We start from the raw sequence: 14,909 nt of genomic DNA on the forward strand, positions 1-14,909 counted from the left end.
AATATAACAGTAATTATAATTATGACAGAACATGGCAGATTTCAGTGAATGTGGAAAAATATCACAATCACAGCAGTTATAGCAGCATCCTTTAGATCCTTTAGCTGCTGCTCCAGAGAATTTTATTAGAGTAGAGTGGACATCATCACTGAGGGTCATTGCACAGAAGTGAAAACAGGAGGAAGCTACAGACCACTTCAGTGGTTCACGACTTTGTATCATTTGTATTGTAAAGATTTTTTCAAATTGTTATTTTATTTTGGGGATTTTATATTATTTTATGTCTGTATGTAGTTATTAGTAGGGATGGGTACCGGTGTCCGGTGCCATGATGGCACCGGTTCTGACATAAACGGTAGTAACCAGACCGAAAGCAGCGCACATTTCGGTGCTTTATTTCGGTGCTTTTTTTTCCTAAGCTGTGATACACTTTTGATTCTAGCCAATCATTTTACGTTTCCGAGGATAGTAGGCGGGCCCAGGTACGTACGTTCTTTTAGAGCAGAGCTACAGATTAAAAATGTCCAAGGCGAAGCGGTCAAAAGTCTGGCTGTACTTCACAGCAAAATATGCAAACTCAGCAGCCTGCAACAAGTGCTTTAAGCTGATACTGTGATACTGTCAAAGGAGGTAACTCCTCAAATCCGATGAAACACCTGGCGACGCATTAAAAGCCGAGAAATGCGCCGTATTTGATAGCTTGCTGCGAGACCTCACACCGTGCACATCTACTGCGGGTGGGTTGCCTGTTATGCGACATCCCCCAAAAACACAAAGAGGAGAGTCCTGGCCCCTAGCCCTGCCAGTGTAGCAGAAATGATGACGGATGATGGTGGCAGCAGCAGCCGTTCTTTTCTGCGTGAGTAGCTTCATGTTGTTCGTGTGTAATTTACGTTGAGTAGGCTCACCACGTTATTACATTAATGCATGTAAGGTGAACTAGCAAACATCATCATAGCTACATGCGGCTGTCTTCTTGTTTGATGGAAGATACTAACTTCACCCTGGCCAAAAAGGCTAAAATGACCAAAGAAAAAGCGGAAAACAGTTAAACATGAGAGGTTTAGGACAAAGTTTGTGTTTTTTTCATTGTTTAAGCACTGCTTCCAGCCAAGAGTGATGCCATATATGCCCCATAGCTGCAGAAAAGGCTAACATTGTTATCTTTTTACAAAAAACCAGCTGAACATGAGAGGTTTTTGGACCAATTTTGTGTTCTCCATTCTTTAAGCACCGGTTTGAGCACCGTTTGAGCACCGGCACCGTCTCAAAAGTACCGATTTGGCACCGGTATCGGATAAAACCTAAACGATACCCATCCCTAGTTATTAGTTTTACACAAAATATAAAAGCAGCACTTACAGAAGTTTTGTAAATTACTAAAGTATTTACTAAAGCTGTCTCCCCTGAGTGAGCATCAGGGCCCTCTGCAGTTTTTTTGTAGAAATGCAATCTTAGAATTAAACTGATTTATCTGGAACACAAGATGGAAAACTGATATTCTCATTAAAGACAGAAAATAGATGCAAATGCGCAGAAATGTAACTGTTCATGCCTGTAAGAACAAAGATGAACAGCAGCTCTTGTCGTTTGGAGACTTTAACTTATATATAGAAGATCAAAATGTAAGGGTATGTGTGTCGTCACCGCATGTATAAAAAGGCTTTTTCCGAATCGCTTTCTCGCTTACGGCCATACCACCCTGAACACGCCCGATCTCGTCTGATCTCGGAAGCTAAGCAGGGTCGGGCCTGGTCAGTACTTGGATGGGAGACCGCCTGGGAATACCAGGTGCTGTAAGCTTTTGCACTTCCACACACAAACTGCAGAGGGCGCCGCTGCTCACTCAGTGGAGATAGCATCAAGGAATACTATGATAACAAGGACATCACTTAATATTTCGGTATTTTGTTTTGAAATAATACAAATGACAGTTTAAATATAGAAACTAATCTGAGGCCCTCTTTTAGCTCATTTTCTAATAGGATGGTTAGTGTGTCTTGCAAAGCTTTTGCACTTCTAAACAAACTGCAGAGGGCGCTGCTGCGTTCTCAGGGGAGACTTTCTCTTTTCTTCACGTGGTAGTAGTTTTGAAATAATGAACTGAGGCGAGAGAAAAGAGTAAAATAGTTTATTTTATCAGTAAAGATCAACAGAAGGCACGAATAACAGAATCCAAGGGCAGAAGAGAGACCAGTGTCAGTATGTTATACAACCATGTGATCAGATAGCAAAATATACCTTTACATCCACCATCTAGCTCCAGGAGTTCATGGGTAAATCCTTGGAAGGCTGAAGAAATACTTCAACAGGACAAATCGCAGCCTTTTGCAAAAATATATCCATATATAATTATACACTTTTTTTCTACATGTCGAAGCAAATAAACTCTACAAAATGCAGAAAACTATCCGAGGACATGAACTGCTGATGCATTCATAAGAAAGTCCATGCTTATTATTCGCATCAGAGTATCACTGAATCAAAAATAGAAGCAGTACCTTTGTCAAAAACAGCAATAGGAAAAACTTACGAGTCCATAGAAAGCCAAAAAATATCAGCTTTGAAAACAAGAAGAGGAACACAAAACATTTCAAACAGATGTTTATAGGATAATTCATAGGTCTGAAAATACAAGTCAGTCCCTTTCAAGCAGTTTAAAACAGAAACAGTAAAGGACTGCCATGGCTTTGAGATACTTTGGTTGTAATACAAATCCCAGAGTTCACAAGCAAGAGGACTACAAAGATGGCCATGCTACAAAAAAATACAACTGGCATCAAGAGCACTGTCACTAACAAAAAGAATTTTAAAGATAAAAATGGAGCATTTTGAAGGGAAAAAAAAAAAAAAAAAAAAGCTTGGGAAAAAAATATTGAGCATCACAATTTTACAAGAAGCTGGAATATTTCAGGACCGATGCAGTTTTTACAAAAAATAAAACTGTCATTGTAATTTAACCAGCCTCATTTTGCTACAACTGCCTATCCCACCCAACAAACCTGACTCAATACCATTTTACCCATCACAAGTCTCCCAAGTAAAGTAAAGCCTTCCCCTTCTAGATACATGTTGTAATCTTATTGACTGCTCAAATGTAAACTAATCTTAAAATTCCAGGTATTTTTAGAATATTATAATACGTGAAACCAAATCAGAACTACGATGAGTTTTTTTCCCCATTTTCTGAGTTTAACCATCAGTTATTTTTTTGTTAGCTTTCTGGCTTAATAATAATTTGTTTTTTGTGAAATTAACTTCTTCAAATGCTGCGTCTTTGTGACAGATAACGTAGGTACATACTAAAAATTCTCAAACACTGCTCCGTAAATATAGGTTACATCGTGTTAAAAATAATTCAGCTGCCAGGCTGTGGAGTCTAGTACGGGTAGCCGTCAGGGAGGCCCAGTCTTTGGATGCACTGCTCCACTCCTTCAGCCAGATAAGGCCCGTCATCTTCATAGCTGGGGAGGTGGGAGCCTTCGTCCTCGCTGGGAGGTAGGACAGCATCCGGGTCAGGCTTGAGACTTGGCCTCTGATTGTCTGGGAAAGCCATGGAGAAAAGTGCCTCGGGGTTGCACACGAACTTGTAGACGTACCGCTCACCGGCCACCTGCAAAGAGTTTGAGTTGAGAAATTTAAAATAAATAAATAAATAAATAAATAAATAAATAATAATAATCAAACAAAAGTAATCTCTCAAAAATTTGGAAATTGATGACAAAATGTTGAGGACAGAAAACTGCAGTTTCTCTAACGGCCACTTGAGGCTGGTTTAAACAGCGAGTCAGTCTCCATGGACTTCAGTGTTTAAATGACCAAAACAGCAGAAAAAAAACAACACTGATGATGTTTAATAACCTGGTACAACAACACACACAAAAAAAACAAATAAATAAATGCCTTTAATATATATATATATATAAAAAAAATAACCTCAAAACATTAAACTGGATGGCTTCCAGATGTGCTTCATTAGAGGCTAAGATTAGAAATAAGAGGTCAGAAACTCAGTGCTTCAGTGTAAGAGCCCAATAGCTAGTTTTTTGTTTTTTTTTTTAAATAGTTTGTGATTACAACAACATAGGAGTAAAGGAAGACTCAAGTGGAACATGAACTGCCTTTACCTTCTGCATAATGCCCTTTTCATAATAGTACCGCAGCGAGCGACTCAGCTTATCGTAGTTCATGGCAGGTCGATTCTTCTGGATCCCCCAGAGCCGAGCCACCTAAAAACATGATGGGGGAGGGAAAAATTTATATATGGCTTTAAAATGTTGTTTTTCCCCAGTCTTAAGAATATTAAGCTTCTCAAAGTTCCACATTAGGTATGCAGTAGCTGACCTCTTCGGGGTCAATCAGCTTGAACTCCATGTTTCGCCCCGTCCAGATGATCAGGTGTGCATTGGCTGGGTTGTCCAGGAGTGTGAGCAGGAACTGCCACAGCTGCAGGGAGCCACGGCGCTGGTACGGCAGACCCTCCTGTTTCACTTTACCTGGTGAAGACACGCAGAAGTCACCTTTCCTGCTTTTGTGCTGTTTTGTTGGTTGGTTGTTTTTTTTTTTGTTTTGTTTTGTTTTTGTTTTTTTTAAAACCAATTTCTTGATCGTTTGCTCATTTAAAAAATAAATAAATAAATAAATTATGCTTTTTTTTTTTTTTTTTTTTTTTTAAAATCACATCTCATTGGACAGAACATAGTTACAACATTAGAAACAGAATACTCAACCTGGTGTATACAATACCGCCAACTCACAGCACACTGCCTTAAATGATATTGTCCTTCCCTCCTTTGTCTTATACACTAAGTGTTAACAAGGATGTTTTGGAAGTCCGTGTCTTACCTTCCAGCCTTTCCGGCACAACACAGGTGTCATCATAGTACAGACACTGCTCTCTGTCTGGACCAAATCCTGTGGAGCAAAGAATAGAGTAAAAAGGCTGTGGCAGCATGAAAAGGCATTTTTAAACCCAGGACACAAACTCACCTGCACTGTTATTTTGGTACAAAGCAGACTTCTCAAAGGATGACGGCTGGCATGTTTGAACCTCTGAAAGGCACAAAAGTCACAATTCTTCATAAACTGCAAGCAAATGTAAAGTGTCTGAGCCTAGGCCTGTAGTTATTTGAATGTTTCACCTATGGCAAGACTGCCTGTTACCCTAACAGACGTGAATACATTTTATTCAGATGCCGTCGCCACACTAAGGGTAACATACCCGAGTCATAGCCAAAGTCCCTTGGCTCTTGTTTAATTGTGACATGGTTGAAGGCAGTCTGAGGACGTGCCAGACCTGACGTAGGAGGCCCTGGCTCTGGATATCTCGGGTCCACCAGTTCTTGTTTAAAACCCCGGGGAGCGTGGGGAACCAGAGGCTCTGAAAGGTGGCGCTGATACATTGGCCTCCCGTCATGGATGGCGGGGTGGTATGGCGTGTTTGCGGTCTTCTTTGGAGGAAGGAAAGACAGGCAGGGATCCGACAACTGCCGCTGGAACCTGAAGTGTGGAAAGAAGTGGATGTTTAAAGGTTTGAAGCTCATTCGCTTCCAGCTTAAACCGCGCGCATGTGTGTGTGTGTGTGTGTGTGTGTATGTATATATATATATAGATTTATTTTAAAGCTTACCTTTGTTCTGCATTGAACGACACACTGGAAGAGCCGATGGGAGGATGTGGCATAGCAAACTGCTGGCTTTGATTGGCCTGTGGAAGGTTGCGGAGGTGGGAGGGGCTAAGGGCAGGAGTGTGGTTTGGGGAGCAGTTGTTGGTCAGCTGAGGGGTAGATGGCTGTAACTGCCTCTGTAAAGGTGGAGGTCCAGTAGGGTGGATGGAGCCACGTTGTTGTACTGCAGGTGTGGAGGATGGAGTCGGAGCGGGCTCACAGGCACTAAGGAGACCAGATAAAAACACATCATCCAAAAGTTCTGTCTGCCAGGTGTGTGGTGGTGGTAGTATTGCAGTATATCACACACAGGTTTAAAAACATGAATGGTTACCTGTAGCTGTAAAGGCACATGTCAGCCTGAGGCGTTCTGCAGGGAGAGAAGTCTTTGGACGGACTGGGTTCACGCTTCACTTTGCTGGCGGCCAGTCCATGAAACATCACTGCAAAAAACACACAGGCAAATAATACATACATGTTTGCAGAGCATGGAATGAACACCCTTACATTAGATGGCCAAGTGGACTGCTTCAAAGATTAGTCTTTTAAAAAAAACAACAACAACTTTCCTTTCTGATAAAGCTCATAGTTCAGGCAGAATCAGGTGATAAGCTAAGGCTACGCAGGGCTTCCCATGATGCAGTGTTCTACTCAACACAGTGTCTCTGTACAACACTTTGCATTTCCACAGTGTCTCGTCTGTCCTGTTGCCCTCCCCTCAACCCCAATGCCTCAGTGCAGATGGCCACCCCTCCCCAAGTTTGATTCTGCTGGAGGTTTCTTCCTGTTAAAAGAGAGTTTCTACTTCCCACTGTCACCAAGTGCTTGCTCACAGGGGTCATCTAATTGTTGATTTTCCCCCACCTGTGTTACTTCAGTTCTTTAACTTCCAATATCCTAAAATTTATTTATTCCCCCCCCGGTATTACAAGTATATGAACATCAGTCAGTCTTTATCTCAAAACTGTGTTTTTTGCTGTCTCAAATGAGTAAAATTGAATGTTCTGTCCCTATTCAATGCCAAGGCATTTTAATTGACTTCATCATCATCAGTTCATCTTTTGCACAGTTACACAAGTCTCACACTCCTAATTTGCCTCCAACTGCCTAGTGTTGGATCCCTGGTGAGCGTAATGGTTAGACAGTTAGGATTACGCAACATTACCTCTGGGAACACTGGTTGGGAAAATAATGTGTTTGTTGAAGCAGCACTTCCATAACCAAAACACACTCGAGACCTATTAAATGGCAGCTTTGGTGGAAACATTTGCCTGCTGGTGTGGCAGAACGGCTTCAGATCCAAATTAGAGTTTACCGCCAGCGCTTCAGACCCTGAATATTTCCCTCCTAACTCTTATCTGCTCATGTTGATAATTTAGTAGCAATGACACCTCACATTAAATAGACAAGCTCTGCACATCTTTAAGTTGCACTCTTCCAGTTTGCAATGCAGGCTTTAGCATAAAGTTTTTCCTTTATCGTCCCTTTCAGCGTTTGCTCCCGACTCCTGCGTCTGTGAAAGAAAGGAAACCTACCCCTATCTGATCTGAGCTTTCCAGGAATCTGTAGAGATTCTCATCAGTATGCTGCGCCGATGACGCCAGGCCGCTAATGTTTCCATCCACGACACGGTCTCCGTCAGCTTTATTGTCCGCACGGGGAGTCGTTGTGTTGAAGCAGCTATGATTACGGCAACAATAAGTATATGCAATACGTGTTTGGCAGGAGCACTAAACGCACCATTTCCTCATCGCCCGCGTTATCTGTAACACTTTTAAGTACAGTACTTTTTTTTTTTTTTTTTTATCTCGCCTCATTTCCTCTGGTACATGACGACTATCATTTAACTGGCAAAGCTCCAAGGTGAATGGAAACACCAACGAATGAGAGCACTGTAAACAACTGGTTTTACACCAATGACCTTTGAGATCACAAGTCACAATCTGGTAAGTTCAGTGGAGTTTATCCATTTGAGCAGGAAGCTGCACAGATCCTAAATGAGAGCCAACAGCTGACAGTGCAATGTGATCACACGTGCCAACCCTCTTATGTCCAACTCCACGTTAAAGACCAACTTCCAACGCTCAGTTCCAGACCCATCATAAAGCTCTCACAAAAATACTCTCGTGCATAAATAGTGCGCACCACTGCTAAAACCTGAAATCGTGATCTCTCCAAACATCCAAGAAGAAGCAGGTACTCACAGTTATTGGACTGGAAATCCGGGACAAACTGCTCGTCATCGGTAGCTTGAGCTGAGAGGGAGGAAAAGACATGCCGTTTAAGGACCCCTCTCATCAACTATCACACATCATTTGTATAATGTGGGATGCTCACCTTCAGCGATCCATATTTCTTGGAGCCGACTCAGGTCTTGGAATAGATCTGGAAGATGGTTTCACATTCATTTGTTAGAATGTGTGTGGGCGCAATTATTTGACATTTCAAATGTAATTAATGACAACAAATGGCCTATATAAGACTGTCAGAGAAGCATGACCTATTAAAGAAATACCAAAGACCACGAGGGGCACTTGAAAGAACAGGGGAGGGGAAAAAAAAAATAATCCTATTAGCAAATTTATGAATATAATTTCTCCCCACATTGTTTGTATCCAGCAGACAGATGTTATCCTGGCACTCACAAGAAGTTAGACTGACTATGAAACTGCAGTTGAGTTTTATATGTACCTTCTGTGTCCTGAGCCAGCTCGGTGTCCATGAACTTCCTCTTCCTATCGCTGAGACACTTTGCTGCTTCCTGTGTGTGACATTTCTGCAGAAATGGGCAAAGGAATGAAACTCAGCACACATGCAGCAAGACAATAAAAAGATAAGAATATAAAACCATAACGTTTCAAACTCACACTCTCAGGGACCACAAAGGGAACCTGCTGATCATAAAAGGCCTCCATGTTGCAGGAGTCTTCACCCTGGGATGAGCAGTGAGGAAGTGATATACTTTGAACATACTGGAGTCATTAAGCAGAAATCCAAGTCTATCGTAGTCTATTTTTCCCCCTACAGGACTAGCCCCTCCATCCATACTACCATCATCTCTTTCACATGACTTGGCATGTTTGTTTACAGTGGCTATAAAAGCCCCGTTGTCACAGAAAGAATTATGCAATCTGCAGTACGCAAATCTGACATGAATAAACTGACGTGAAGCTGCGGGAGGAATCGCTCTTCAAAGGCTGATTTGAGGCAATGAAAAGAAAGCAGCTGAATAGTCAAATAAAACATGACGTCTTTTCCTTTGGCTGTGCTGTGCCAACTTTAATGACGTACAGAGAAGCATATGTACAAAGAATGACAATGCTATGTTTGAAAAGACAGGAATTAAAATGGTTTGATGCTTTGCTTGCCAAGAGATAGGATTAAAGAAGAAACATTTAAAAAAACAAACAAACAAACAAACAAACTACTTGTTCAGCTAATAATGCCAATACCTAATCACATTGCTGCAACTGAGTGCATTTAGGCACAGTCAAGGTGACCAGCTGAAGTTCAAAGTGAGCATTAGAATGGGGAAGAAATGGAAGTTAGGTGGCTTTGAATGTGGCATGGTTGTTGGTGCGAGTATATCAGAAACTGCTGAACTGTTGGGTTTCCCCGCACAATCGCCTCTAGAGTTTACTAAGGCTGTTTATGCTAGAGATCAGAGGTGAATGACCAGACTGCTTCAATCTAATAAGGCGGAAACAAATAAATCAAATAACCACTTGGTACAACCAGAAGAGCATCTCTGAATGCACAACACCTCAAACCGTGAAGCAGACAGGCAACAGCAGCAGAAGACCACACCGAGTGACACTCCTGTCACCAGGAAACAGGCTAAAATTTGCACAGGCTAACCAATAATTAGACAAGGGGGGGAGAAAGCTGCCTGATTTCTTCTGTGACATTCAGATGACCAGATAACTGGTTGTAGTGCTGCAGTTTGTGCCAGCTGGGCATTGTTAAATGCCACACTTTACCTGAGCTTTATTGCTGGCCATACCCATCCCATTATGACCGTAGTGTACCCATCCAGCAGAACAACACAACGTCATAAAGCTCAGATCACCTCAAACTGGTTTCTTGGTGTACCTAAAGTAGCCGATAAACGTATATATGCGATAAAGATATGGGACATTATTTTAAACAATGTTTTGCACCTCTTAACTACACCAGATTTCAAAGCTTTGTAAATTTCTACATTTTTAATGTTTCTTCAAACAAAAAAAAAGGGGTTATTGACCTGGCTCAAACTGCTCAAGAGTCCAACTAAAGCTCGTGAAATATGGGACAAAAGTAAACAGTGAAAAACTATTTCAAGAGATGAAAAGGTCAGCCCCCGACGTTGCGTAACGTTTTGTCTAGTCTTCGGTTAAAGTAACCTCCACAAACGATTTAGTGTGTGAGTGTGTGTGTGTGTGTCACTCGGCTTTGCTTCAGTGACTACAAACACCACCGAGGAGAAATCACGCCAACTAACTCCGCTAACGTTAGCAACAAATCCTCGCTTAAAGTGAAAGATTTGTGAATGGAGTTTCGCGTGACGCTCGTTGAGTCCTCCTTGTTTTTCTCAATGAAGTGAAACACGATACTGGCTGAGGCTGAGGAGGAGGAGGAGGGGGGGAGACACCCGCTCACCATTGAGAAATTTCGCCACAGACAAACAGTGAAGGATTCCCGGCGCCAACAAGCTGAAAAAAAGGCTGCTGCAGACGGAAATGCCGCACTGCAGGCAGGCAGACGGTCGCGGGGAATAAACGCAGCGCTGAGTTAGATTTTTAAGAAAATGGCGTTAGCCTCTGAACGCCTATGTGCTCCCCTCGGAGCCTGTAGCAAAGAAAAAAAAACCCGCGACCATGCATCTGGTGTTTATGTAATTAAAGGCAAGCAGGCGCCAGCTTTTACTAAAGCGGTAAGATAAAAACAAAAAGAAGAAGACTCACTCGGTAAGTGAAGTTTCTTGGCAGTGTGAAAACAGAACTCGTCGCAGATTTCCTCCCCTACATCCCATGCAGCACCTCGATTAATCACTCGGCTGTGGATTTTTCTCAATGAAGGACTCTGATAGTTGCGGCTAAAACGAACGATCTCCTGCCCTGCCATTGGCTGGAACTCAGAGTCAGTCAGAAGGCGAGCCAATCGTCATCGAGGCTGCTCTGTGGCCCGGCCCCCGCTGTTTTTTATGAATGGCTGCGTTTCATTCATGAAACCAGGACTGTCTTAAAGTGCCAGCGCTGCAATTAAGGTCTTATAAAGTAAACAGGTAAATAAATAACCAAATTCAAGGTCATCTGTAACTTCTACACGGGAACAATAATGATGAAAATAGCACTAAAAGCATGCCTTTGCTGGTTTATTATATAGCCTACTGATTTCAACTAAATCAGGGGTGTTAAACATAATGCCTGGCAGCTTTAGAAAATTTGAAGCAGGGCATATATGCACACGTATACACACACACACACACACACACACACACACACACACACACACACACACACACATATATCCCTCGGGTGGGTTCCTCTGGGAAATTCGATTTCCAAAAAAGCACAGCACCGACAGAAGTTACAGAGTTACAGAATATTATATATATATATATATATATATATATATATATATATATATATATATATATATATACACACACACACACATACACACACATATATAAATACAGAGACAATATAAATAAAATATACAAAGGGGATAAATAGAATAAATAGGAATAAAAAATAAAAATACAAGTGAATTGCACATTTCAAGTATTGAGTCTATTGCACTGTTGACTATTTACAAAAAGTATTGCACAAGGTATTGTACAGTGAGGTGAAGAGGCACTACAGCTTAGTTGTTCCCCCCTCCTTTGTCCTCCTGTTTCCCCTCCCTCTCCCCTCCAGAGAGGAGTTAAACAGTTTGATGGCGTGTGGGACAAAGGAGTTTTTAAGTCTGTTAGTTCTTGTCTTGGGGAGAAGCAACCTGTCACTGAACAGACTCTTCTGGTGGTTAATGGCCGTGTGCAGAGGATGCCCAGCATTGTTCATAATGTCCATCAGTTTCTTTAATGTCCTTTTCTCTGCCACTGTCACCAGAGTGTCCAGCTTCATGCCAACCACAGAGCTAGCCCTCCTGATCAGTTTCTCCAGCCTGGATGAGTCCTTCTTTGCTGTGCTGCTCCCCCAGCACACCACAGCATAGAAAAGTACTCCAGCAACCACCGACTGGTAAAACATCCTCAGGAGCTTCCTGCAGATGTTAAAAGACCTCAGCCTCCTGAGGAAGTACAGTCGGCTTTGGGCTTTTTTATACAGGTGCTCTGTGTTGCATGACCAGTCCAGTTTATTGTCCACCCACAGCCCGAGGTACTTGTACTTGTTGACCACCTCCACCTCCTCCCCCTCTATCTGAACCGGCAGTGGACCTTCTCTGGACCTCCCGAAGTCAACAACCAGTTCCTTAGTCTTTGAGGTGTTGAGTTGCAGGTGGTTTGTGTGACTCCATGCGACAAAGTTCCTCACCAGACTTCTGTACTCCTCTTCCTGATCATCCCAGATACACCCCATGATGGCTGTGTCGTCTGCAAACTTCTGAATATGGCATAATTCAGAGATAAAGAGATCTTTATCTTTAGACCATGCATGCTGCACCAAAGTAATAATGTAATACACAATCTACTATATTTAATTCTACACTATTTTTTCACAATTTAAGCCCAAAGAGTTACGCTGACAAATTTTCTTTCACTGACTACAACATCATTTCATTATCAAGTAGAAAAACTGCTGAAATTGCATTTAAAATGAGTGTGACACCCGAACTAGGTTATATTCATGAGATCATCTTTCCTGCCACAGATCATAATAAACACTATAGCAAGAAGAGAGAGAAATACTTGCCATGTAATAATAATTGATTTCCTTAATTTTATTGTTCTCTTATGATGTTACAATTGGAACTACAACGACAACCACCACTGAGTAGATCATATATTTAGTGTTACTGTTATTAAACCTTACAGTCAATTACAAGGGTTTTTTGGGGGGGAGGTTGCATATGTAATAATTTAACAAAAAAAAGTCAAAGAAATAATAAAAAATGTGTCTCTTAGCTTCAGCCTGGAATAAGATGAACCAATGTTATACTCACTATAAAGGTGAGCACAGGCACAGGGGAGCATCATCAGGTTATCAGACTAACAGTCGTTTTACAATAAGACCCTAAAAGGCTTTATAGCTTTGTTGGTTCACAGCAAGTACAGTAGGTCCTATCTCCCAGCCTCATTATCATCCCATTCTGTGTGGAGACGGCACAAACTCCATGTGGTTATGTGGGTTTCCTCCCAGTACTCCGGATTCTCCCAAAAATCCGCATTTTAGGTTAACTAGTGATTGTAAATCGTCCATAGGTGTGAATGCAAGATAGATAAAGCACTTGAACATGTATGAAAAGGTTAAATTTGGCTTTGAGGGCCATTAACCCTAGAAAAGCTTCAAATCTTTGTTACTTAGAGCATTTCTTACTCAGGACTGTGGAATACCGAAAACTGTACCCAACCCTAATGCAGTTCTTTCACATGTTCCTCCTCAGCTACCTGTATTGCCCCAGTTACAGTTTATTTCTTTTTTGAAGGCACATCCATCAGTTTTTGGAAGCTACCGCAGAATATGTGTTTTTGTGGGGATAAGACTTCAAAAAGACTCCCGTGACCTGGACTGCATGTAACACTGAGGATATTTAAGTAGTCCTGTAAAAACTGGGAAACTGTCAAATGTTCGACGGGTTTAATCCAGCATCGCACATGACTGTTTGAAGAGTATTCATCTCAGTGGGTGGCAGAGCCCTTGCTGCACTTTTAATTCTACTCTGATCTCATTCCACTTCATTACCTGCTGCTGCAGAGTGATCACCCAAAGAAATTCCACATGATTACAGGGTAAATCCCCTCATACAGTACCTCCACAATAACAGGTGGCTCTTTACAATGCTTGGAAAGCTACAACATTGCAAACCCTGCAGTTATCAACATGTTGCTCTAAACAAATACAGTGTTCCTGTCTACCTAGGAGAAAAATCAGTGCATATTACTAAGGTGTTTGTGCATTTTTCTGCTTAAAGTTCTGCAGACTGCATCACCCACTGAATATAGATTTAGTAATTCTTTTATTCCCCTGTGCTCTTTTTGTCCCAAATCTATTATGTATTTATTAAAAAGGAACTTGACAGAGCTGATGACATAAAACCGACTTTACAATTAATGGATCCAAACAACAGGAAGGAAAGAGCAGCTGTTCAGCATTAAAGGGTTAATGTTGATCTGCTAGCAGTGAAAATGCGTGTAAATGTTTATTTTATGGCTTCGTACTGACTGACCTCTTCAGGTGGATTTTTTTTTTTTTTTTTTTGCAGGGCTGCGCCGACTGTTTGCATTCGACTTAGAAAGTGCTCGATCAGCGTGGGGAGATGCCAGAACGGATCTGTGCGTGTGATAAAAGTTCCAGTTCAAACATCAGCTGAGCTCAGCAGCTCTGTTACTGATTTGCAGTGTCTCCTGTTTGCTCGGCCACTGCACGTCTACGACTGTGCACAATATCACATCACAGATTTTTTTTAAAATTTATTCTTCCGTTCTGGCAGATCAACAAGCGTGATATAGTTGAACATATCCTGGAACAGGAAATTACACACTGCAGTCTTAAAGCTTCTTATCAAATGTTCCAGTTGTGTGTTGATGTCTTTTTTCCCTTTTTATCTGTATATTTATTAGGGAAACAGAAGTTGTCACATATGATAAATTATCACCCCATTTTGACCTACAGCAACGGGTAAGTATTGTAAGTAAAATTACACCCGTATAATAATTATTGTTTTGACTAGCTCTAAATATGGGATCAGTTACTTCTCAGGGATTATGCTGATTTACAATATTTAGTCAATTTTACATAAACAGATCACAAGGCAAAATATCAGGATTAAAAAAGACAGAGATGTATGGATATTCTTTTTTTTTTTTTTACTAAATCGCACAGTTTTAAAGCTTTTTTACTACACTTATTTCCTGTCATGTGAAATGCAGTTGTTAAACCACTGGGTGGCTCTCATGCCTACATCCTTTAGTCCTCATAGAGTGATAAATTACCTCAGCTCTCATAGAACCAGAGATCTTAGATCACATTGTTTTTCCCTGCATAGTTTTGTGCTCCTCCTAAACTTTCTAACGTTTGCACACAAACCCCTAAAAGCCAGC

The 14,909-nt window shown here is 41.4% G+C and overlaps 1 protein-coding gene and 1 non-coding gene across 2 annotated transcripts; one reads left to right on the top strand and one right to left on the bottom strand.

Annotated features, from left to right (window-relative positions):
- The first annotated feature begins 1,684 nt into the window (after window positions 1–1,684).
- Window positions 1,685–1,803, top strand: LOC147302506 (5S ribosomal RNA). The gene has a single exon (XR_015127432.1). It is a non-coding gene; the product is annotated as a 5S ribosomal RNA (ribosomal RNA).
- Window positions 1,804–2,116: 313 nt separating this feature from the next.
- On the bottom strand, window positions 2,117–10,750 carry LOC147302507 (ETS translocation variant 5-like). The gene is made up of 13 exons (XM_086283355.1): window positions 10,609–10,750; window positions 8,533–8,598; window positions 8,357–8,441; window positions 8,003–8,050; window positions 7,870–7,920; window positions 6,000–6,108; window positions 5,630–5,890; window positions 5,222–5,499; window positions 4,990–5,052; window positions 4,846–4,914; window positions 4,345–4,496; window positions 4,128–4,229; window positions 2,117–3,613 (listed from the first exon to the last, which is right to left on the bottom strand). Exons 2-13 carry the CDS (start codon window positions 8,578–8,580, stop codon window positions 3,380–3,382), a joined length of 1,500 nt encoding a protein of 499 aa, XP_086139481.1. The 5' UTR covers window positions 8,581–8,598; window positions 10,609–10,750; the 3' UTR covers window positions 2,117–3,379.
- Window positions 10,751–14,909: the final 4,159 nt, after the last annotated feature.

This window comes from Aulonocara sp. 'chitande type north' Nkhata Bay, linkage group LG23 (genome assembly GCF_057382095.1).
Source record: "Aulonocara sp. 'chitande type north' Nkhata Bay isolate Kocher_YH1m ecotype deep benthic linkage group LG23, A_spYH_male_GT1.1, whole genome shotgun sequence".
Lineage (NCBI taxonomy): Eukaryota > Metazoa > Chordata > Actinopteri > Cichliformes > Cichlidae > Aulonocara > Aulonocara sp. 'chitande type north' Nkhata Bay.